We start from the raw sequence: 26,348 nt of genomic DNA on the forward strand, positions 1-26,348 counted from the left end.
GTGTGGAGCCTCTATGTCAGCTTCACCTTCCTTTGGAGAGGGCATGGAGATGAAATGCAAAGCTTGGAATCCCATTACACAACTAAGAGCAAAACATTCCAGTGTTGGATTCCTCATGTTCTCATGTATGAACTGACTGAAAACTTTCCCTTAAGGGTATCGCTGCAGAAGCAAACTTAAGGTAATTAATCTTCCCTGTGCATTTTTACATGCTTAGTCTTTCAACAAAATCAGCACCGTGGCTTTCTCAGCAATTATGTTCACGTTAAGTTTTTTACTGATGACATACAGAACAGAATGACAGTTCTTCCCCCAAGAATGTACTTACAAGATTGGAAAAAAAAAAAACAGGCAGATGAGAAAGTACAAGGAAACAATGAGAAGAGCTAGTCAGCATGACAGGTACTGGCTAGTCCCATTTCTGACTACCTTTTATGGCTCCAGTCCACAAAGGTATCTATTCCCATATAATTATTTCCTTAGAATGCCTTATGTGGGAAGTACTTTGCACTGAACATGTTAAATGCCATTGTTTTGCCTGTCAGTGGGAGCTTTGCAAATTTACTGATGCAAAGAAAACACAAAACTCCTTTAACCTAGGAAGAGGAGGGTTAAGTCAGAGACAGTAAAAATAACATTATGTGCTGCTTAGTCCTTCACTGAAAGAACTCTCAATCTTTCCTGTCCTTAGTTCTTATACATCAATGTGGAGATATGCCAGCTGAACCAAAGCAATCCTTGTAGAGACAAGGGTTTTGAAAGAAAGCTTAGGCTTATTCTTTGTCATGAAACTATGACTTTAATCTTTTTAATTTTTAAAATTTATGTGGCTAATGAAGATACTGATGCTGTGACTCATCAGACATACAGTCATGTAAATAAGCAGTCTAAATTGACTGTCTGTGTTATAGTCACAACTCTTTCCTGAGTGAGCATCCATCCTTAAAATGGACATTTTACACAAAATTGAAATAACAGTATGAATTTAAGTTTATTTCTGAAGGGAAATATAAATATTCAATTTTTTAAAAGGCTCAAGTAGACTACAGAAACTCAGATGAGTATCCAACTTGTTTAACTGAAAATCCAGTTAAAGTTGAACTTCTGTAATAGCAGCACATTATTTGAGATGCTTTTAAATGCTTAACAGCCTATTAATTTTCCAAAGTAAGTGTTTGAGAAATGATTAACTGCTGACTGATCCTCATCACTTTCTAGCACCAGGAGGCAAAGACTGAAATTCGTTAAAACCTCAGGCTGTTCAGCTAAAGGAAGGACTACATCAACTCTATTGTCAAGGCTGGAGAGCAAAGCCATTCTTTCACAGCTCAAGTTAAACACTGTATGAGGCAAGAGAACCAGTCTCAAACAAGAGTCCTTTGTTTTTGAGGTCAAAGGTTGGCAGATGTCTCAACTGGTACTCCTTTAAATTCCAAAGACCACGTAACTTCTGTCAATAAGTATTCCTACACATTAATTTTAATTGCAAAAAGATGCTGCACTGAAATGCCTCTGAGTTCTTAAGAGTTTATCACGCACTGGATTCAGTCAGTGTACACTCTTTCCTGTACTTCCTTAACTCCTCTTACTCTCCTTCCAGTAAATACTGTCTCTTTCCAATTTATCATGCTAGTCAGGAGATGCTTTAGACTAATAACCTGTCAGATTAATTGGATATTCTTTAGAAATAAAACCTGAGTCAGCTTCCTAAACTCTCCTGCAAGGTAACTAGTAGACAATGCATGGGTGATTTGTTGACAGGACATGTGGCCTTGAATATCCAAATAATATCTCTTCCCTGGAAATCCTCTCCCTAACTCCATCATTAGAAAGGTTACAACAAATGCAGCCGAGCACTTATAAACCTAAGCTTAACACTACAGTCATTTAAGATCATTATGCAATGATCATTTAAGCAGATGTCAGATTTGGAACCTGAATATGCCCACTTAATATTTTCTAGGGGTGAAGAAATTCTGATTAAGTTGCCACAGTGACCCAATCTATGCCAAGTGAAGTATCACAAAACAGTTTAAGAAGGAATCAGTCATCTGATACATCTTCCTAGTAATGCAAGTTTGTTCCTGTAATCCCATTTAGATCTGGAGAAAAAAAGGCAACCTCACTCTTGTGGGGCCCTACTACAAGTCTGTCAGAACTGATATCAGTAATATCCCGCTTTTATCCACAAATAGGACAGTCACTTATTCGATCATACCTATGAATTCAATGTCAAGCATACTAATTACAGGAGAGACCTGCACCTTTCCCTATTTTCTCTAATTGGATTCTAGCTTACAGGAACCTGTCAGTAGAAGAGTTTGGGGCCTTTATATTGTCTTTTTGCCTTCTCATTGTATATTTTTCTCTTTTAGCAGCCCAACGGTGTTAAAATCAGATGTGATCCTTCCTATTTCTGAAACAGCTTTTGTGCAGATAAGGTGTAAGAAAAGTTTGCATTTCCTGAGAAAATGTACTAACCTAACCTGTCTTACAGCATCCCCAGCTGAAAGTCTATCTGCTGTTTTTAAGGAACGAATCTCTCTTGTTCTGTAATGCCTGTATACTGCATTTTTTTCCATCTGCTTTGAGTTATTAGTAAGTCTGAGAATTTATGATTTGTAATAATTACAGGTTGGGTTTGTGTGTGTGTGTGTGGTTTGTTTAATACGAGTTTCTAATTGAGAAAGGGAAATCTTAAGTCTTAAGTCAAGAATTCTATTACTACTGCTACAAGGAATTTCATATGTCCTTTTTTTTTCCTTTTTATAATGAGATTAAAGTTGGTCCAACTAAGAGTTGGGTTGCCTTCTTTTACAGTGAGTGTATCATTCTTCAGGAAGGTGCAGACAGTGCTCAATAAAAAGTTGGGAAGTTCATTTTCAAGAATCAAAAGAATCACAGAAAAATCTCTCTAACAGAGTAAATTCCACTGCTTTATCTCTAATAGTAAGGGCAGCCCAGGAAATCACATACCTCTTCAAGACTTCAGTATTCATCAGCTAAAGCAATTCAGCTGTACCTGATCCCTGGCAAAGGGGGACATAGCAAATGACAGATAAATGAACCCTCTCTTAAGGACTTCTCTCTTACATAGATATTTTGGTCACATCTACAAAACCTTGAATTACATCTTTAAATATGTTCTAAGAGATGCCTTAATCTCAAATCTAAACATTAACACAGAAGAAACATTTAGAATATCAACACAGCCTTTGTACACAATATAGTAGCAAAGCCACTGTAACAAGTAACAAGACCCAAAGCTGTGTCATTTAAATAACTATCAGCTAGTGTTTGTTCACGAAAAGACAGTAAAAAGAAACCCACACAACAGACTCCATATTTTTCAATGGTTCAAAAGTAATTGATCTCAAAAAAATATAATTCAGCTAGCATACACTACTGAATCTGGCATTTAATTTATAATGGCTTGCTTTAGAGGACTGTTTACAGAACTAGCATTATCCAAAGAAGGAGGGAGAAACTCAGTCCTAAAATTTTAACTTCTCTCACATCAAGTGATCAGAGTCAGTTACATGCATAAGCTCAAATGTAAAAAGAAAGCTCCTTTCAAGAGCAGTGACTCAACTGACTGATCCACAAGGAAAGATCTACAGCCAGGTACAGGCTCCTTGGACTATGTGCAAACAGGCTAGTGACTGATTTGTTTTATCTGATGTCACAGTGACCTAATCAGTGATCTGATAATCACAACAATTAGATGCAGCCATTCAAAAGTATCATAATTACCACTTTGTTTAAATATGTACTAAATTTCAGTTAGTTTTAATGATATGAAAAGTAGAAACTGTCCGTGTTACTTTTATGAAAACTAAGAAAGGATTATGTTTCTAAAGGAGAAATTTTAATTAATCTTAATTTACTTATAGAACTTCTGAAATATAGTTCTCATCTCAAAAATGATGTCATTGTGGGTGACCATGTAACATTCATATACAACAAATTTTATCTTTGCTGTAGGTGTCAAACATAATTTCATCTGAATTGTTACAGGTAGTTTCTCCCTATCAGTAAGTTGAGAGACCTGTATGCCTCTGTTCCCTTTATTAAAACAAATATCCATTAAGTGTTCTTGCTGATATCTTTGCTCTAGTCACCATGTAGCAATCATGATGCACTGAATGCCTGCATACTGTACTACTTATGAGGCATCAGATAGGGTACATACATAAAGATACTGTACTAATTACCTATGGATTTCATTATGTAGAACACTGTACAACATACCTGTAATACTTCTTACTACTTCTTGCTTACCTGTGTGTTGCCATTCTTAAACGTTGCTATTTCGTGAATAGCTATATAAAACAAACCAGTGGTTAATAGAACAATAATGAACACTTTTCTCCTGTAACAGCTAAGCATGACACAACAGATAAGTTCCTAGTAGTATCACTGTAGCAGGATACTAGGAATTGCTGAATTAAAGCTACATCTCTGACTTTGTGAGGCTTCAAGCAAGTCATTAAAATGCTGCAATTTGGGCAATGAAAAAAAAAAAATACAAGACCTGAAATTAGTGGATGTTTATGCGTTTGTTTTGTTTTGTTTTTAAATGCTTGTCTTGATCTTTGTGTTTCCCTTATACTGTGTGTACAAAAAGTCTAATGATCCATCTTTAGTACCATCTTGGCATGCTGTGGGGATTAGTTAATTACTGCATTACGCTTTGAAGATGTTCAGGCTATTTTATTTTTAATTAATGTTTGCAAGCTACCTTGAGCTTCTCTGATGAAAGGCTTAATTACAAAATATCAGGTGGTTTATTAGTCTCACATGCAAGAGGGCCAGACAAAGAAGTGAACTGAGACTATGGAAGAAAGGAAACATAGCTCCATTTATCGGGTACTTGGGATATGTATGTAAGTAATACTGAAATTAGAAAGTTAAGAAATTATGAGACAAGTATACTGCTCTGAGAAATGGCAGGTTCCCAATGCATGTGGTATATAGAATTCTTCCGTGGAAGTTCTGAGGCACGTGTTCAAAGAGTGCCAGATATTATAGTTCTATAATACAGCTCTGGCAGTTAATTCTAGTGGAGGATTAGTTTTACATGTTGAGAACAGTCTATGCTTGTGCCCTCCCTCCTTGCTCTATATTATCCTGGGACACAGAAGTTGTAAGCAAATCCAGAGAGTCCTATTTGCAAGAGCTCTGGCTTAGATTCCCATTAAAATTAGCAGCAAAACTCTTTGGGCCCAATTTCATTGGGGGAACAAAGGCGCCATGACAACAGCAAGCTGATAATATTAGAATTTCACAAGATTTGCAATAATGTGGATGGCACACAGCTTGATGGGAGTTCTGTTTATTCTGATGTATTGCAAGACAAAGCACAGGCCTTTGAAATAAGTTTCTGTTTGCAGTGTTCTATTTTCACTCACTCCTGTCTAGTGGCTGAGAATGGCTAAAAAAACAAAGGAAATTGGGAGCTGCTTTAAAGACAGCAGGAGGTAGTGATGTTAAAAAATAAATAAATAAAATAAAGGCAGCCATTGGGGAGTAAAGTGTATCTTTTAATTACAAAATATGAGTGTTTTGACTTGCATACTCTCAGTCATCTAACTGGCATAGTGCTGCCACACCTCGATTTATCCAGTGTTTCTGGGGCTTGTCTGAAGGGAGTTCAATTGAAAGAACATAGTTGGTTGAGTGGCCAGTAGTAGATAAGACACCTCTTCTTGCACTTGTCTTGTATACAGGGCATGAATAGATATTCATATGATGAAATCTAGAACTTTCTCCAGGTTTCAGCCAAATTATGGGTAAGGAATCATACAGGATTTTTGGAAGTGATTCTCCAATCACCAAGGATTCTCTATCCCATCGTGCACCTTCCAAAAAAAGGCCTTTTATATAAGCTCCATCTTCCGGCATTTTTTCCATTGTGTGCTCCTCTTTCATCACCTGGAATGATGAAACCATTTGCTTTATTTTATTTTTATCTGGAGTATATTAAATCCTGTACGTGATAATCCGAAATTACTCATTTAAATACAATTTCTTTTCATTTGAAAACTCTGTTCCCTGCTGCTTCAGAACATGTTTCAAGCTGTTCAAGAAAAACAGAATTCCTCTGCATTTTCTTACCTCAAATTCAAATCCAATATGGTCAATTGGTATGGTGTATTTTCTAGCATAGTTTTGTAAAACACCTGTCAAAAAAGACTGCGTGAAGTAGAATCCTGACAGCCAAAAGACTGTGGGTGCCCCATTGGTGACCCAGTCCTGAATATGGAGAGAAAAAAAAACAAATAGAATTAAATATACATTTTGTGGCTTCACTGTATAAATTCACCAGAAAGGGTTGTCTTTTTCTGAGATAGAGTTAAACAGCACAATAAGATCTAAGCCTTGATTGGATGCTCTGGATACTACCATTCAGTATATGTTCATATATTATAAATTTCTATATTTTATACATATATATATACACACACACACATATCTATTATAAATTACATATATATGTGTGTGTACATATACATATAGACATGTATATATATATACATATAAATGCACACTATACATATATATATATATATATATATATATATAAAACGTTGTCCCTAAATATATATGCAAATTACCAAAGTCAGTTATTTTAGATGGTAACAAAAATAATTACTCATTCAACAACTGGAACTCAGCGCTACTGAAAGAAATTTCAAAAAGTAGCATAACCATATTATGGTTATAAATAATGTGAGTCTAGATGCTAGTCAGCAATAAGCAAACAAACAAACAAGGAATACTTTTATCAATATACCCTCTCTTACAGTCTTGTAAACCCAGATTTCCTAACATGAAAAAAGGTTGGATTTTCTCACATAGTATCTTTTTCTATCACTATAAGGGCAATCTATCACTACAGCCAACAAATAAGAACCTTGTAGTGAAAATCATTCCTATACAAAGATGCCAGACAAGGAGATCTTGGACTAGTATCTGTGTTGGAAATCACAAAGGCAGAAAGGCAAGGACAGAATGTCCCCACACTAGCCTAAGCCATTAGGAGCCAAGTTAAAGAAACTCATATAGTACTCTAATTCAGGAACCATGAAACTCTGCTGCTCATACAAAACTTCCAGACACTTCTTTTTAGGTTTCTCGTCATATGATTTGCATGGGATTCCACTACATCTCAGTACCTCAGCAATTCAAGGTACATCTGAAACTCTAAGCAATTTAACGAGTACACTAAGAATGCGAGGGAAATAATGGAAGGCTGAGTAAAGAATCAATTAGCGTGTTCAAAAGGTGTGTGGAAGTTGTGTCACTGTTTACTTAACTTCAAAGAAATTCAGTCACACACATAAAATCTAATAGTGCCTCTTATACACCATAGGTTTGTTTCTAAAGCATTCTTACTCCTAGCTCAGTGTTCTTTGAGCAGAGAAATCATTATGACATCAATGCAAAATAAAACACATCTTCTAGAAGTAGAAAAATTGAAACTACTAAATGCTGCACAGGAGTACCACCAAAGAATATATTCCTGGACTCACCCTTCAGAGCAGTGGCCCAGCAAATTCCAGTGCTATTAATGTAGTGTGTATTTGGTCATGAATGTATGCAAATAGTTCACAATCTGGAGCTACTGGGGGAACTGCTGAGTGAGGACAGTACAGATACAAATTTTATCCATTCAGCTTTCAACTACCCAGTCTTTAGACCTGTCAGTCTCAGTTTAGCCTACCTGGAAGAAGTTCAAACGACAGAGCAAATCAGACACATAGCTGCCCAGCGGCTTCAATGATGGATAGGATTTGACAGTCCACATTGATGGCACTTTTCCCATTAGCATGCTGTTGAAAACATCTTCAAGTTCAGATGACATCAACACTTGCCCTTTGATGGCTTTGCCTAAATTAACAAGGCTGCTCCGAACAACTTCAGTAAGCCTTCAGATAAAAAAGAAATTGCCACCTCATTATTTACATATACTTTTATCTGGCTATAGACCTCCAACTCCAACCTGAAGGAAGGGCTGATCAAAGCTTGGGAATATCCTGTCAGAAAATCTTTATCCCACATGTAGTAATCAAAACTCTTATTTAACTTGGAAAAAGCAAACAAACACACACACATACAGAAAAGAAAGATAGGGAAAATTCCTGTTCTAGACAAGAGAAATCAAATTACAAGAGTTTTAAGATCCTGACAGTAGCTAATGTAGTGTGTTGTGAATATAAGGTAATTGATATAACTTAAAAAGAATAATGTAGGCTGCCCCATCTCAACAAAACAAATTCAATTCTGATTTAAGTTCACACTCCAAGAAAGTAGGTTCTGTTTCTATATTCAGGTACTCAGCTGTGGCTTTCAGGTTTTTCTAATAAGGTTCATCTAAAGCATAATCTACCATCTTAAGAAGCATGTATTGTGAAAGGCTTTTAACTGTTCAAAGCTTGTCAGCAGCTAGCACTGACAAACAAGAATTTTTCAGTCTTAGGAATGCTACACAGAACATTGAACCATACCTGTTAAATCGGATCAGTTCTTGCCTAAGAACTGTATTCATAGACTCTTCATAAAGTACTGGGTATATCTTCATAACCTCTTCAACATCAAAGTCACTTGGTAATTTGGTTAGGATGTCCTGTGCCAAATCTTCAACAGTTTTCTGAAATCACAAACTTACTGTGAATTAGGACTTTTCATTTTTCCTATTTCTATTCAAGAAATTCCTCAAAACATTATGGACTTTATGTTTTTGCTGTATAGCCATATAAGTATTTTAGTCCATTTTCCTAATGCTTACATGATCATACTCTCTTTGTTCATCATCTTGTTTGTCTCTGCATGTGCCTGCTTGCTCCTTCTCTCTTCTCAATAATTTTACATTTGTTAACAATTGGAGTTTAATTTGCAAAAAGGTTTTAGGCAAATTCTGAGGTAACAGGCAGCAGGACAGATGAGCATAATCCTACTATTGCCACAATGAAGGAAAAGACAAAGTATGCAGCATGGGAATAATGAAAATGTGAACATCCCAGCCATGAGAGAAGCTTAATTTTCAGCGCATTAAACATCAGAGAATACAATCACTATACACCCTCACAAGAAATGAGGCTCCATCAATTCAATTTTTCTAGAATCCATGTGTATAAAATACAGGATATCAGGGGGGTGTGAAAAGTCATCTCAAAGGGGCATGGATTGGGCCCAAGTAACCTGAGCCACTAGGACAAGATGCCAGATTGGCCTGTCTTTGTGCCACACAAGTCATACACAGAGATTTAAGTCTGGGACTGTATAAACTGAAGCAGCCAAGTGAAAGCAAAAAATCATACCTCAAAAACTGAGCATTCAATGAACAATAAAATAGAGTGGAAGTGCCGTTATAGCACAAACTTCACCAGGACAAAGACTTTCACCTCTAGCTATGGCTATATTGCTTGCCTGACAGTTGACTAGCTTGATATTATTTCCTAGCACTCTGGAGTATGTCCCCTACTGATGACAGGAAAACTCATGCAACCAATAATGGTTGATGTCAGGCTAGTACATGAACCTCTAACATTCAAATCTGTAGACCGAAATTGAATGTCATACTGTAGAAGTGCCTAGAGAGGTATTTGATTTGAGGTTCTCTAGGAGCTGTGCTTGTTAACTGTGCTCTAGCTTCAATTCGTGACTGAAGTGAAGCACTTTAAGTGCTGTTATAAAACACGGTATATGACAGAAATTTTCTTATTCAAATTACATGTTCTATTTAACTAGGTGGGGTTGTGTGGTATTTTAATACCTAGATATACCTATTTGAATATAAAGTCTTTACTGTATCTTCCATCTTTAAAGGTTCTTCTAGTTCAAATCCATCTACTTCTCTATGCATCTACACCCTCTTCTCTACACATCTACACAACACTCGTGTGATGAGAGGTGTTGGATTACTCTGAGAACCAAGGCATAAGAGGAAAGGGCACTTTTCCAGGCTGCAGGTTGATCTTTCTTTCCCAGTTACCTGAGGGGACTTGCCACCTCCCCCTGCTTCTCTAGGTAAGGTCAGGAGCACTCCAGTGAAAAGCTGATTAGTCTCTTGGTTATCCTTGGTGATGTCTGCATTTTCATGAAGCCCAAACACTTCAGGGTGTGTTGTAATTGGCAAGCTTCTTAGGTATTCAATGTAAGACTGTAAAAGAAACAATTAAATAACAGAAATTATGCAATAATATATTCATAAATGATCAGTAATTCCAACTTTGTTAGAACATTCCCATTTAGAACCACACATGTAAATTCCCAGTTAAACCATCCAGGAATTGACATCCAGGCTGCACAGATAAATATAAATAAATAAATAAATAGATAGATAAATAAATAAATAAGTAAATAAATAAACGTTTTGAACTGCTCAAAGACTCACTGCGAAATTGTTCTTTCTACACTCATATAAGTAGCAAGTGAAAGCATGGAAAATAAATGTACATAAAAGAACACGCAAGGAATGTTTAACGCTTACAACTGCAGACTAAATAAGTGTGCTCAAATCACACCTATTTGTGATATCCATGTAGCTGGTAGAAGGGAAAAAGGGGCCAAAATTGAGTATATACCTGCCATTCTAACTTCTCACCCCGATCATTGCTATTAAGGCAGAAGTGGTTGCAGGAGAGTACCGAACTACCCTGTAAATTCCTTAAGCCTGACTCGTGCTGGTTTTCCAGAACTGTACTGAAAACCTGCATAGAGGTTGCTCTCTGCATCAACATGCATCAGAATATGGGAAGATACTGTACATTGTTACATCTCTGTTGGTGTGATATTAAGTACCAGAATCATATTTCATACTTAAATTGTACAGTGTGGCATGGCCTTGTGATCTCATTTTTTGTTGTTGTTGTTTTTTTCTATTTGTTGTGTTTAGCATATAAAAGTGCAGTGTAGATAAACTTCTTCACAACAATTCAGGGAGAGTTTATATCTGTTATCTCCTCACCTCATATGGACCATGTGGTGGTATGTAGTAGTCATCTCCAGGTGCAAGCATATACTTGTCCTGCTCTATATCCTTGCTATAGAATACAGAAAGAAGGGACAGGAGAAGCCGCCTGTCTTTATCATCTGTTACTCTTCCTCCATAGTTACATTCCCCTGTGAAAGGACAGAGAAAACGAGGATGAAAATATTAAAGTTAATGAACAAATAAAAATAGTTTTACATTAATGTATTGCTCCAGTAAGCTGAAATACTGAAGCTACAGATCTTCAAAAAAATTTTAGGCACTGCACTTCCAATGTTTCAATGGAAATTAGGCACTGTAACAACTTTGGGACTGTGAGCCCAATCTGTGCGTCTTGATGGTGGAAGATAAGGAACACTGAGATGGTCTGAGAAACTGCAACTCACATCACAATGAATAACGACATGTTTCAAATTACAGCTGTTTTGCTTGCAATTCTCATTGGTAAGAATTTTTAGAACTGTCAGAGTCTGAACAGTGAGAGATAGCTGATCCTTGTTTTGTTCCTTTCACACAAACTCAAAGCTGATTATGTATGCATACCATAGAAAACAAGGGATCACAAATATACAGAAGGGGTTGGAGACAAGAAATGGGGAAGTAGTGAGTGAAGGTTTTCACTGATATAAAGTACAGGAAATAGCTAAAAGCTCACAGTTATTACCCTAATCCTGCAAATACCTATATTGTTTCTTCATAAAGCTAATTATAATAATAGCAAAAATCAGGAATCATATTTATAGAGTTGACAAGGGAGATGTCAAAAAGCAGCTGTCTTTCTGGAGAATGAGAACTGCCACAGCAACTAAGTTGTTTACACAGGTCAACAGCTACTGCTTTAAACTGATGAGGATAATCACATCCTATGACAAATCAGCAATGCTTACTGTGTCAGGATCACAGAATCACAGAATTGTCTAGGTTGGAAGAGACCTCAAGATCATCGAGTCCAACCTCTGACTTAACACTAACAAGTCCTCCAATAAACCATATCACTAAGTTCAACATCTAAATGTCTTTTAAAGACCTCCAGGGATGGTGACTCCACCACTTCCCTGGGCAGCCCGTTCCAATACCTAACAACCCTTTCAGTAAAGAAGTTCTTCCTAATATGTGACCTAAAACTCCCCTGGTGCAACTTTAGCACGTTCCCCCTCATCCTGTCACCAGGCATGTGGGAGAATAGACCAACCCCACCTCGCTACAGCCTCCTTTAATGTACTTATAGAGAGTGATAAGGTCGCCCCTGAGCCTCCTCTTCTCCAGGCTGAACAAACCCAGCTCCCTCAGCCACATCTCGTAAGACTTGATCTGACATATTGATCAGCTAAGTCTACTGATATATTTTTAACATATATGCAACAAAGACAAGGAGGTTTGCTGGACCATTAGTAAGTCTTCTAGCTATATATAAGCCAAGACAGCAATCAAATCTGAGGGTTTGGGATACAACTTGTCATTATGTGGAAGACCAAGGAAGTAAACTTGAATGGAATCTACTACATTTGTGAAGCACTCAGTTTATCGCTGGACCAGCTGGAAGTGCCTAGCAAACTCAATATGTGTTAGAGGGTGCAACACCTATACCTGTTAGATACGTCAGAGCTTCAAAAGGGATCTCTTCATATTCATTCAGAAACATCTGGATCTGTCGCATACTGATTCTAAGGTCAGATTCATTGAACTCATACGGAATATTCCAACCTGTTCAATTCAGGAAAGATATACAGGGTAAGTGGTGCGCTGTGCTGATAACCATGTTCAGGAAATGATGGTATTGGTATTACACTACTACTACAGAGCTGAAGATCACAGCTGCCAGATAACACCAAGATGTAGTCCTGGCATTTACCAGGCTGTTTATTGTACAACTGAGAAATATGACCCCACTACAGGATTGTATCCTAAGTCTTTATAACCATCATTCTATGCAATTCTATGCAATTAAAACATCAGCACAGATATTTGGCATCCCTCACTCCTGAAACATTGTGTTTTACCTGAAGTAGAGCACAGACCTACTCGGTACTTTCAGCTAATCTTTTGCTATCTGGAGATAAGCTTACTGATATATAACTTATCTTTTTGGTTGTATTATTAACAACACACAGCAGCCATAAAACTTTGATTTTATACCAAGTAAACATATGCACTAGCTTTGCTAAAAAAAAGTACACACAAATAAAAGCACTACTGAAGATGATATGTCTTTAAAGATGAAAATTTAAAATGGAACTGGATTTGATAAATTACTGTAGTTAGTGATCATCACAGTATTAAATTAATAATAATTTAGTAAGCTATAATTTAATGCAAATACTGTATGATATATTTACTTGGAAAACTGATACTTTCTAATCCTCCCCCAGGGTATCGCTTTTAGTAGCTCCAAGAGTAGCTTTGCCTGAACAAGAATTCTTATAAAATAACAGCTTTTGAACTTCATTATGTTCTTTACAATACAGATTGCACTCCTGCAGTGCTGCTAACAACAATATTGCTTTTTACAGAGGGTCTCCAATAATACATTTCAAAACTACTAATCTTTTTGAAACAATATGCAAAATAACCTAAACCTTACCCAATGGGCCAAAGTTTCTCCTTTCCTGCACAATAGCATGAAAAAAACAAAGACCAAACAACATTTTTTGCCATATTTCTGGCTTCTGGCAACTGCTAAAGAATGCAGGGTCAGAGATGGGGTCATTAAGGTATGATCGAAGCAGATTCGCTCTAACCCCTTTTGGCGGTTCATTTGTCATTTTGATGCCATTCTGGAGGATGCTAACAGGAAACTTTTCTGATGGATAACTGGTTAACCACAATCTGCAAAGAATTTTAAAAAGCACATTATCAAAAAATCATTGATATTGACAAGTCCTCAGTATTGATTTGCAGAAGACTAGGTTTGTTGTGCTGCTTTTATTTGTTTGTTTGTTTTTTACTTCTTTAACTACGATGATAACATCTAAATTTGTTCAAAAATGCAAGCATAAAGCAGATTATATTAAACAGGTATAAAAGATGACATTCTGATTAGGTATCTTTATTTTATTATTATACATTAATATGAATCTTATAAGTAGTTATTCATAAAAATTAAATTTAATTTGTTTTTACTAGTGTGTTCAACAAACCAGAAATACATAAAAAGAGCAAAAATATTAAAACTCCTACCTGAATTTGTCATTGGTATTCTCTGGCACTATAACTTCCTCACAGATTTTTTCCAAATCAGGCATCCAGCTGGTTGCAAGATGGCAGTTTTGTAACACTACCCAGGTTCCATCAGTAATAGCCTGAGAAATCATTTTTGCTGCTATTGGGCCCTGTCCCTGTCCAAGTGAAATAGTCTGAATGCTTGTACCTCCCATGCCAACATCATCAGCAAATTTTAGCAAACCTATGATGGCAAGTTTCACAAGTGCAAAGAAAGACAAAATCTGTTAGAAAGTAGATCCATATTACATTCATTATTTTCAAAATGGAAAAAGTAATTGAACGTGTAAAAGCCAATAGATATTTTACTTAAATAAAGAAAACAAACAACAACACCTCAACAACCTACAAGTAGTATCGAACGCTGTATCAATCTGTGTTTTTGAGGCACATTTAGATGTACAAAGTAATAATAAAACAAAATAATAATAAAAAATAGCCCTGTTAAATACCTGCCATTTTCTTCAGCCCTTAGTGCTCGGTTCCAGCCTGTGCTACTCCTGTCTACTCTCTCTGTTTCTTTTATAGGATTGAGCTGTGAACCAAATCTTTAGATCTTCAATACTTACAGGGGGGCTTATAGAAAAGATGGAGAGCAACTATTTGCTTGGGCAGACAATGACAGGAAAAGGAAGAATGGTTTTAAACTAAATGAGGCAAGATTTAGGTGGAAATTCTTCACTCAGAAGGCAGTGAGGCACTGGAAGAGGCTGCCCAGAGAATCTGTGGATGTCCCACCCCTGGAGGTGTTCAAGGCCAGGTTGGACGAGGCCCTGGGCAACCTGATCTAGTGGGTGACAGCGGGGTAGAACTGCATGGGCTTCAAGGTCCCTTCCAACTCAAGCTGTTCTATAATTCTATTATCTGGCTTGAAAGTAATCCTACTGCTTTGCTATCAAAGCCAGTACCTCCTGAAAATATTTCCTTATGGTACAGATCCATGTTACAATTGTTTTGGCAGAAAACCAGGTTTGAAAATAATCTGGGTGGTTATTTTTTAAAGGACATTTAACAGATGTGCTTTTCATTGTGGCCATATGCACCATTTAATTAGTAACAGGGGAGGAAACTTTCTGGAGAAGGGGTTGTTACAAAGACTGAGTTGCTGCTCACAGATCCATATATTTCATCATCACTTCATTCATTCCACCCTCTAACAATTTTTCTGTCATTTGCAGATGCAAATGCTTGCTTCACTGCTGTGTTGTGCTTTAAAGACACTTTAAAGATCAGGTGAAGGGGCTTACACTATTATCAGTTTACTAACATTCAATGTCATTTAATGAGATAAAAAAGGATTTTAAGTATCAATCTCACCTGCCATAGGATCAGCACCTGGTGATAACACAAAAATCAAAGGGGCACAACAACTGGAATCGTTGTAACTTCTTCCAAGATCAAAAGTAGGTGGTTCAATAAATGTTCTTCCCATATTTTCTACAATGAACTCCTGCACTGCTGGAACAATTTTGTCAGGTCTCAAACATCTGAGAATAACCATGCGATCTAGCCCCATCAACATACTCCATGAATCTGGGAATTTTTCTTCATGGGGTCTTACAGAGTCATATATTAGTTTCCACTTCGAAAAATTTTCCCTTACATGTTCCATTAGTCCCTTAAGGTTTGTCAGAGAAGACGCACGTACGAGCTCAGCCCACGATTTGTCAGATAGCCAATCTGGAGCTGGATTGGGATGAGGATTATCAAGAGCAACACCTCCTGTGAGTAGGAAACGCCAAACTTCATCATCTATTTGGTCTTTCCCTTTCATAATGCCTACTGTCAGAAGGAGGGAGAATAACAGTTTATCCTTCTCAAACAGTGAACGACAGACATTATTATAGATGCTTACTGTGAAATGCTCAATTATATTTTTAATTCTCTCTTCTAGATCTTCACTCTTTTGGCTTTTAGCAATAGATTGAACATACAAGTTAATGAACCAAATCAACGAATACTGGTACATAGGTTCAATGTTTGCCAGATCAGAGATGCAAAAGAAGACAACAGCTGAATGAACAGCAACTGGCTTATACCCTACTCGAGTAGAATCTATTTGCATTTCAGTTGCAGAAGCAATTTTTTGCTTTTCAGAAATTTCTTCAGATAAGTCTTTGGATGAAGACAAAATATTAATTGCTGTTTCATCTTCTAAAATATTTCCTTCTGACTTGGAAAGGACCTCCAGGATTTTATCCTCTATTTCCTTTAATTGTTTCTTGTTGGCTGCACTTTCTACAATCAGTTCATTTTTCTTTTCTTCTAGTTCAGGCTTTTCCTTTGCAGCTACAATTCCAAGAAGCTGGTCCTGAAGACCCAAAGGTGTAATCATGAAGTTGAGTAGACAAACTTTCACAGCCACTTCAGGAAGATAATGAGGATTTCTTAAGCGGGTTGTTATGTAAAACCTGAAATCTTTTGAATATTCAATTATATTTTCCCCTAATTTCATGTATTCTACTCCTTGTTGTTTGAATGTTAGCTTTAATAAAATGGGTTCTATGAAGGCATCTAATTCTTCACCAATGTTTTCCAGCAAGACTGGTGTTCCAAGCTGAATAGCATTTTCTAATGTCCTAACATAATGTGTGTCAGATAATTTGATAACTGACAGCTTGTTAGTTTTCTCCATATTTTTTACCCACTTGTTAGCTTGCCTTTGAGGATCTATCATTAAAGCCCATCTTCTTGAGTTAGAAACAATTATGCCATTATCAATGGAAAAAGAATCAATTGGCAATCCAGCAATCTGCCATGCACGGATTTTGACTGGGTCCCCCAATGTATTACTTAAGGTAAAATCACTGGAGCACGGTATGTTCTTTTCATTGCACAGAACCTGCCATTGTTTTTGACATTGTAGACGGTAATCTACAGTAAAGGCTCCCAAATAAGCCACAGTTCCTGATGATAGCAACACATCTCCTGTAAGGTCTATGTACCGGATTCTTAATAGTCGTGCAGCTTCTGTCCACCTATCTTTCTCTCCACCAAGACCACTAATTAGTTGTTCAGCTCTCACAAGCTTTTTTGAGCAGAGTTCAATATTATTTTCTAATTCTCTCTTCCGGCCATTCATGTTTTCGAAGTCATCATTCAAAGCTTGGAGGCGATCAACTACCTCCTTAAGTTCTGCTTGCTTTGTTTTTAGCTTCTGCATTTGAACATCCAGTAACTCTTCTGCAGTTCTCAAACGTTCACGTTTTGGAGCAACCACTTTTGCAACACGGTCATATACCTCCATGGCTCGCACCCACTTGCATAGTCCTTCACAAGCTGATGATACATTTTTTATGACAGCTGGCTGAAAATCTGGATGATTGATAAACCTCTCTCTAATTCTCTTCATTATAGCAGGAGGAATATTATCCTTGTCATATGCCTTCAAGCTCTCAAGGAATTTCAGATCTCCAAGAATTTTTCTAGAGGACCCCCAGTAGTCTTCTATCATTTTACCTATATTACACATAATATTAAAATCAGGCTCAAGTCATGCATGTTCAAAGTGAAAAAAATACATGAAACATAACATGAAGAATTAACATCATGATTTTGCAACAGAATTTTACTATGCTACTAGCATTAACTAGTTTGGGAAAATCCTCCCCTAAAGAAATTCAGACAGGAACTTCAGCATCACTATGTCATATTTATTAATTACATAATAATTCTACATCAACAAAGGAAACAAATTATTATACAATCTCTCTTATCACATATGCAAAGGTGTTATTTCCTAATCTAAGCGAGACAGTTTATGAGGAAAGACAGACTTATAGAATTCTTATTTTCTGTTATTAAGGGTTGAATTGTGGGGCCATAAGGTAAACAGAAGTGAAAGAAAAGAGTCTCTTTCTTTTCCTACCTCATAAATCCTATACAATCTCACAATAATAACATAACCCACAACAAAAGGGTTTGTTAGAGTAACTGTCTATGGTAGAGGGACAGCTAGAATTCTGTCTCCCAGTATATTTGATAGGATTTAGTAGCAGGACTTAGAGTGGAAAATACAGATGAATGATGCACCTCCAGCTCCCAGAGCTCCTCAAGGCAATGTCAACCTCAAAACCGGATCAAAGCAAGTTGAAGATGTGACTTTGTGCCCAGTGAGACCGTATCTACAAGGCTGATGCAACAGTCAAGCAACTACAGTATTCGACAACAGTAAAGTAAGTTCTTAGCTATTCAGTGTAGCTTTATGTTATTGCTAACAGAAATGCACTTTTTGTGCACATGGCTGCATTGACACTAAAAGCACTTCACTAGTCCAATACTGAAGTACATCAAACATTCCCAGGGCAAAGATAAGAAATATCACATAATTACCACTGCCACTTGGGTCAGGCTTTCTCTCTGGTTTAGTTCCCTTCATGACACAGATACTCTCCATGACGAGCTTAACAGGACCAGGTGGATTCTGCATGGATTTCACAAGAGAAATGTCTGAAGGATTCAGGGTATCAAGAGCTGCAAGTGCTGCCTCCAAAGCTGGCATGGCCTCAGCAAGGTCTCCTTCACATTCATCCTGTTAAGACATTGGGGAGATGCCTGTAACCCTTCACACAATACTATGTCTGCAATCTGATTATCCCTCTCCAACACGGTCTCAGAGAATGTTATCTGCCTGCAAGTACCTAATGAAAATGAGTCTTCACAAGATTGTGTTTCTTAAAGGGACAACTACTTTCATAATTTGTCTGAGCAGTTTAAAGAGGGAAGGTTTGTAGAGAAACTGTAACTTTCTTAAGCTTAACTCATAGCTGATGAAGACAGACAAACTTTCAAGCTCATAATCTCTCTGGTCTGACAAAGAGAATTAAAATACAGGTTAGATACAATTGTTCTTAGTTAAATCTTAGAATGCTGATCAGGTAGAAAATACATACCATGAAGCTTAGATTCTTTATCATGTACCCAGATCTCAGTAATTATCTATCACTGGCATTTCCAACTGGTTACAAAATATATTGAGGAATCCTGCATCTTCCCACAGGACATTCTGTGCTGTAGACATCTGGCTATGGCAATATCTCTTCGGTTATGCCTAAGAGGGCTATGTGCAGTGCTATGCCAAGTTAGCTCAGCTAACTCTAAACAAACCATATCTGGGCCTGGAAACCATCTAAACTCATTACTCAATCTGTTGAGAAGCAGAATATGTTAGTACAGAAATAAAAGCTATTTGGCTTTTGGGGTATGAACTAGTAAGGGAAGCTATGCAGTACTGTGAGATACAATCATACACTAAGCAGCCAAAATTTACCTTGTTTATATTAGGATCGTCTCATTCATCATCTCTTGCAACTTTGTTACTTTAAGAGTTTGGATCATCCCATTAACACATCATCACAACTCAAATTTACTTGGAAAGATGTTAGAACCCACCACTTGTACACTACCTTAATAGCTTTAGCAACAGCTGCTGCTTCATTAGCCTCTTTTTCATCTGCTGACACAAGCTCCTTCTTTGCATCTACTTCAATTGTTTCCTTTTCGATCTGGATCATCATTTTTTCTGTTTCTGCAGAAGTCTGAATCAGTTCAGGCTGAAGGGCAGTCAGTTCTTTCTGCATCTCTGAAACCTGATGAACATAACAGGAAATCAAGAAGAAATCTTTATAAACATCTGCATGCATTTCACATCTTTCTGTCTTAGGAAGAAAGATCAGAAGACACTATGTTAAATACAATCTAAAAAGGGACATTAGATCTTAAATAATTATTAAAATACTCCTCTGGCCTGTTTCTACTAGAGCTATTTTATTTATCTGAATAGAATTCTTAAAGAGGGTTTTTAAATCATCCATGCAGTATGCTTTCTTTTTTATGACCTGCTTAATTTCACCACTGATCAATCATACTTTTTTTTTCTTCACAGCCAGCTTCAGTTTATAGAACCCCAAATAATCCTTTATTACACAGGTGGAATATAAAATCCAAAAGAAATTAAGATTAAAACAGGATTAGTGACAGCAGCAGCTACAAACTGAATGTTCTTCTTTATCAGGCAAGTGTCTGGAAGCCCCCTTACTTTACGTCTTAGAAAGATCAGTCCCTGGATCAGATGGGTTGAAGAGGGGACTGTTTACATGGAACCTGATCAATTTCCTACTGGGATTCTACTCAGGAATCAATGTTGTTAATGTCTTAAAATATTCTTCATCTTCTTCCCTATTTTATAAAGGGTAATAACTACTAGGATGCCAAGGCATGAATTCTAGATATAAAGTTTTGAGAAATAACAAAATCACTAAGGTTTTTCCCTTTGACATTCAGCTTCATGAGTACCATCAGCTTCATGTAGTTTTGTATTAAGTGATATAATCTGAAGTTTAAATGACTAAGCAGTAGTCTAACTTCACGATGTCTTTCTGTAGAAAATTATCAACAGCATCATGAACACAGTGAAGAGGGAATTTAATTAACTTTACTTTTTTATAAGTTTTAATAATCTTATACAGATCTGATACTAAAATATGCATATGCCATATATTTAATGTTTTCATCTGAGACTTACTTGTGAAGATGCAAAGTCGAGTTTTTGAAGTCCCATAAGATAACGATTCCTCATCATGTCAACTTCTTGCCTTTTGCTATTCAGCAGAGTCTTAAAGGTAAGAATCAATTCTAGGTATGAAGTTGGTGTTACATAGTTGTGTCTTCGCAGTGTACTGTAATAGCTGATGGAGAGCGCTCTCACACTTTCTTGGAAATATTTGCACATGGATACAACCCTGGAGAAATTTTTTCTTGTTAATACATGAATACAATCTGTTTGTACATTAACTATGAGGAAATTACTCTAAGCCTATGAAATTATATCAGTGTTAGTGAAGGCAGAATTGTTAATTCCCATTATATGAAATATTTTAGACTCCTTTCAAAGAACGTTCTGACTTTCAGAAACATCAGATACATATATCTAGGTATCTTTGTCTTGTACTGAAATAACAGAGTTGGTTTAGCTTGGTCCATTTAATAGGGACAATTTCCTGGTCATTTATGTCTAATAAGGGGGAGGTAAATATTTGCTTCATATGTTTCTTGATAGATAAACTCATACTCTTTTCTAATGTCATCTTCAAGTTCAACGTCCTCTAAAAATTTGTTTGCAACCATTTCCAAAGCATCTGTAGGCCAGGTTTGGAACCAATCAATGGTGCAACAGTTTATCAGTGAAGGGAACATCCGCAATCGATTCCGAAATGCATCACCGATGGGGCTCATTGCTAGATTTAAAAAAAAAAAGAAAAAGAAAAAGAAAAAGAATCACACGATTGTTAACTAAGCTTGTTCAGAGTTAGGAAGCAGAAAAAAAAAAAAAAAAAAAAAAAACATTCCAAGAAATAGCACATTATATACAGACCTAAGACAATATGCAAATTTTTCTTCACCCTTTCAATAAAGAAATTGTACGTAGCAAGAGGAGTAGCTTCGATTTTCCTGTTCTCTGTCCTTGCTGCACTTTGCATTTTCTCTACAATTTCAGCTTTCTCATCAGCTGCAAAGATATTAGGCACATCACCAGTATTTAAAAGCATGTTGATGTCTTCCACAAATGCTTCATCCTTTATTTGATTATCACAGAACAAAAAGGACACGTTCTTGTTACCAACACCAGCTTTCAGCATCACTCGTTTGATATCTTCTTTCCATTCGTTGATTCCATAGGACTTTGTAATTTCAATTTGAAAGAGTTCAAAGCTATTCATGTAGGTGGCTAGCTTGGTAGCACTTTGTCGGCCACTTCCACCAATCCCCACCAACAACAGATGTCCATTATCCTGTTTCAATACCCTGCATATCCTTGAGATATGCTCAATAGCAAACTTGAACATGACTAAGGACATCGGTGCTCTGCTGATATTGTTGTATTCCTCCAGGTAGTATTCCATCACAGTTGTCAGTTGCTTCAAGTCTGTAATTTCATCATACACTTTTACATTACTGTCTGGCTTCAAATAGTCTCCAAAGAAGAGGCTGCGAATATTATCATCAGAGACCTTGCCAGTAGGTGACAGATGACTCAATACCTAAAGAAAAGACAAGAATCAACAGATAGTTCAGACTGTTGTAGAATGTTTTTCTTAAAGCCTTTATCATTGTTTATCACCTAATAATAATACTGTGGGAAGCACTGTTTTCCAGCTATTCTAGTTATTACCTTAGCTTGGAAGAAAACAAAGAAAACAGGAAAGAAAGGGAGAGGCAGAAATGTGGGGGAAAGGTGAGGAAAGGGAAGGGAGGAACCACCTAAATGGGATAATATGCTATAGGCTGACATGCAAGTTTCCACTGTGCATATCTCACAGACTGATTTTGCTGTCACATACAGGACAAGTTCCCAAAAGCTTTCTCAGAAATGTACCCACTACTCCCAGTGGCTCATTCAAATGTATGTTAAGCAAGAGCACAAATATACAGTGTAAAACAGTTATTCCAGATAGTCCTCTGTACCAATGCAGAATCCTTTTGACGTTATTAATCATGCAGATAATTTTATTAATTTGCATAAGGATATGTATAATACATAATACAAATATAAGACCATCCAAGCTCCATAAATGCAATGATAGAAATCATACAAAATGTGTCCAATACGAATGCAATCTCAACGTTTAAATATTTCTGAAAATATATCAGTCTCATTCTTAGGCCCAGCACATTACTGAAAAATACCTTATCAAGGCTCTGCTTGAAGTTATTTGATGTCGTCTCTTCTACCATATGAAAGAATACCTTCCTGTCCTCCTCATCAACTAAGCGATCATAGAAAACTCGGTATATCTCATGAATCCAAAGTCTAATCAGTTTATCTCCATCCTGAAAATATAAATACAAGAATTCGTATAAACATAGTTTGGGCAGGATTTGTCTGAAAACAGAAGGACAGAAATGTTCATCCACAACCTGGTATATCTTGTACTAAACTTGGTGGGAATCGTTCAATCTCAAGTTATTCGGTGCATGGCTCAGCATTTGCTAACTGGCATCTTCACCTAGTGACCATTTTACCCTCCCTGCCAATACAATCTGGGACTGTAATGCCAATGTATTTTCCTTTCCTGTATCAAATCTCCCCACCTTTTCTACATAAAGCAAAGAATAAAACTTGCTAAGACAAGGGCTCTAACCCTACCCCACTCAAACTCTGTTGCCAGCCAAGATGCACTCTGAATAGACATTTAAATCTGTTTCTGTACCAAAACATTCCCTCAGTAGAAACAAAACCTTTAATATTCCTTTAACATAAAGTTTTACTGAAAATGAAGGGAAAAAAAGTCAAAGAATGAAAATTCTACACATCTGCCAGTATTCAATTGTAGTATGTTACAACAGCCAAATTCTGAGCTAAATTGACTTGCTCACTGATGAGCTCACTATTTGTAAAACAGATACTGAGTCTCTTCCACATTTGTTTCTTGAGTACGTGTACTTTGCTAGTACAAGTGACTTGATGTACAGGCCTTAAAAGTTGGACCTTGGACCTCTGGGCACAATTATAATACATGTAAAGAACATTAACAAATGTAACAGCTGTTTCCCCTCAGTCACAGATGGACAGAAAATACAGAGTAAGGTATTCAAGTGCTATCCTGACTTACAACCTTGTACATCAATTTAAATTGTAGTTCATGTATTCTGAGACATTTGCTTACTAATATTACACCAGTAATTTGATTTTCCCATTCCTCTTTCTTACAGCAGCATAACTAAACTACAGCTTACTTGCAAATGAGTGTGTGGACAGAGCAGCACTCCTTTAATAACCCGGGAAAAATCTCGTAGATTAAACACATAATGAGATTTTGAAGGAGTTGGGAGAAAATTTTCAACTGCCATTTTATAAATCACCATTGTTGCTTGGACCATTATCTTACCCAGTCTGAAGAGAGAAAAGAGATACAATATAAGATCTGCAGAGACACTGCAGAAGAAAAGATGAAAAAAGTGTTACAGGAACTATATCACATCACCTTAGAAACACGGACTCAAACCCTTTGCTGAAGTGCCAATCAGCAACTGCAGTAAAAATCTTGGTTAATATGCTGTCATCAAAAGAACGAATAGATACAATATTCAAGTGCCGTGTGAAGCGTCCTGAAATACACAGAAAAAGATGTATAACAATCTAGCAACATCCAAGCACTTTTCCACCTTTCACCTAGCATTTGTCTAGGATTGACTCTCATAAGAGATGGACTCAAAGAACATTTGAATCTGGCTCCAGCTCTGCAATTTTGTTTGTGGTAAATTTCTGCCTGAGCAGTGATGCAAAAGCAGTATCAACTGGTTTATATTTAATGTCAGTACTTCTCTTAAAAGGACTGTTTTTAATATGAAAAACATGATTTTTCATTACAACAGGGACACTATTACCCAAATTTAAATTTCAGCTCACATTAGCCCTGAAAATCATGTAAAACTTTACAAAAAGTAAAGGTACAGTAAAACTTTACAAAAGCAACTCACCTTGTTCTCAGCCCTCACCTAAAAAAATTCAGTCTATACACTAGTAAATTTTTTAAAAATTAGCTGTATCAGAATAGTTACTTTAATAATGCCTCCTCAGAGTGCATACAGTTATACCTGTACTAGGGTGTTAATATGAAACATAAATGGTTGTAATGATGCAGCCATAGGTACATTAAGGCTTTTACTGACACAACTTTTTCATCAGAAAATATAACCTCCCATACAGTACTATGACATGAATCACAGATTTGCAGGCAACATGCTTGTAAATAAATGCAGACAGCCTATCTTAGCAGCAGTAGATAGGATTTCAGATGAGAACTGATAGTGTAGCCAGAGAGACGTGGCAAAAATATGTGCTCTTTTCACTGTATTTTATAGATATCTTTTCACTTTTCACTATATTTTATAGATTTCCTACCTGTGATATCATTCCTGCCTCCCCCAGGTGGACCCATAGCTGAAAGAAGCAGCACATCTATGATATTAATCTTGGATGTATCTTTCTTGTCATACCAGTGACCATGATCAATCCATTGTCTGAGAAGCTCAATAGGTGGCTGGGCTCCATACACTTCCTTTGCTGGCATGTTTAGGTCATCTATGGAAAACAGAGGTACTGAGGAAAAAAAATCCTGAATGTTTAGGAATCATATCTTTTTTTTTTTTTTTTTCCAAGCTAACAAGAAAGAAAAATGAAAGAGGTAGAAAAAGGTTTTATCTTGTTATTCTTACTTTGCGTTAAAACAATAATAAAATGGCATTATATTTGCAGACATGGTTAAAAATCAGGGTTTAATGTAGTGTGGCTGGTGATTTGGTTGTATTTTATTTTGTGTCACACTGCAACACGTTTAAAATGAGTTAATTAACTAATCTGAAGACAAGTGTCACTTCAGCGGTTAGAAACCTTTCAGCAGGGGGCAGTGCTAATCCTTCCTTGGATGCCTGAAAAGATAACAAAAAGCACTGAGGCAAACCAAAATTACTAGTCTCAGTGGATTGCTTCCTTTGCCTAAAAACAGAATTTGAATAATATAAAAACATGAAAAAAACAGTCTTACCCACAAATATTAAAGCTTTTTTCCCTGGAGGAGGCCCAAATAATCCTTTTCTTCTTCTGTCCAGCTTGGACATAATAATGTCCTGGGTTTGGTTAGCAGAGGTTCTTGCAGAGAAGTTGATGAAGCTTGGGATGTATTTTTCCTTTGGTAGTTTTAGTAGAAAATTGTTTGTTATAGCTGATTTTCCAGTGCCAGTGGGACCCACAAAAAGCAAAGGGACGTTATGTTCAACATATGTTTTAAGAAAGAACACTTGTCTGGCAGTTTCCATTGTTGGAATGATCAGCTCAGACACCTGTTAAATAGGAAAGTAAAATAGCACATGAAAATCAAACATCTAACATTACAACCTACACGAATATTTTTTATGTAACTACAGGAAGCCTGTAGTACAAACTTATGCTGATGAAAATCTAGGTTATAATGAGGTTCTGTTATATAGCATAGATGGCACCACTTCTTCAGTGTTTATACATAAATAGCACAACTGGTATTTACCTGTATTATAGTTCATAAACACTATATAAAGCCTGAAAGGAGAACTGCATGGCTAAACATGGCTCAATTCTGTCCCCCTATTGTACAAA

General features: G+C 36.7%; 1 protein-coding gene across 1 annotated transcript in view; it reads right to left on the reverse strand.

Annotated features, from left to right (window-relative positions):
- The window catches only part of DNAH3 (dynein axonemal heavy chain 3), a 65,556-nt gene continuing 39,208 nt past the window's right edge, over positions 1–26,348 (reverse strand). Inside the window, exons 43-62 of the mRNA XM_082772722.1 lie at positions 25,762–26,056; positions 25,119–25,298; positions 24,199–24,322; positions 23,951–24,107; positions 22,901–23,044; positions 21,588–22,254; positions 21,285–21,450; positions 20,739–20,955; positions 19,621–19,803; positions 18,548–18,746; positions 15,533–17,674; positions 14,174–14,399; positions 13,578–13,822; positions 12,584–12,700; positions 10,973–11,127; positions 9,998–10,165; positions 8,511–8,653; positions 7,727–7,931; positions 6,118–6,255; positions 1–5,934 (exon numbers count right to left, since the gene is read on the reverse strand). Of these exons, the coding sequence (XP_082628848.1) occupies positions 5,581–5,934; positions 6,118–6,255; positions 7,727–7,931; positions 8,511–8,653; positions 9,998–10,165; positions 10,973–11,127; positions 12,584–12,700; positions 13,578–13,822; positions 14,174–14,399; positions 15,533–17,674; positions 18,548–18,746; positions 19,621–19,803; positions 20,739–20,955; positions 21,285–21,450; positions 21,588–22,254; positions 22,901–23,044; positions 23,951–24,107; positions 24,199–24,322; positions 25,119–25,298; positions 25,762–26,056 (6,225 nt within the window). The 3' untranslated portion in view covers positions 1–5,580. The remainder of the gene's footprint in view (positions 5,935–6,117; positions 6,256–7,726; positions 7,932–8,510; positions 8,654–9,997; positions 10,166–10,972; positions 11,128–12,583; positions 12,701–13,577; positions 13,823–14,173; positions 14,400–15,532; positions 17,675–18,547; positions 18,747–19,620; positions 19,804–20,738; positions 20,956–21,284; positions 21,451–21,587; positions 22,255–22,900; positions 23,045–23,950; positions 24,108–24,198; positions 24,323–25,118; positions 25,299–25,761; positions 26,057–26,348) is intronic.

The sequence above is a fragment of the Aythya marila genome, assembly GCF_965140915.1.
Source record: "Aythya marila genome assembly, chromosome: 15".
NCBI lineage: Eukaryota > Metazoa > Chordata > Aves > Anseriformes > Anatidae > Aythya > Aythya marila.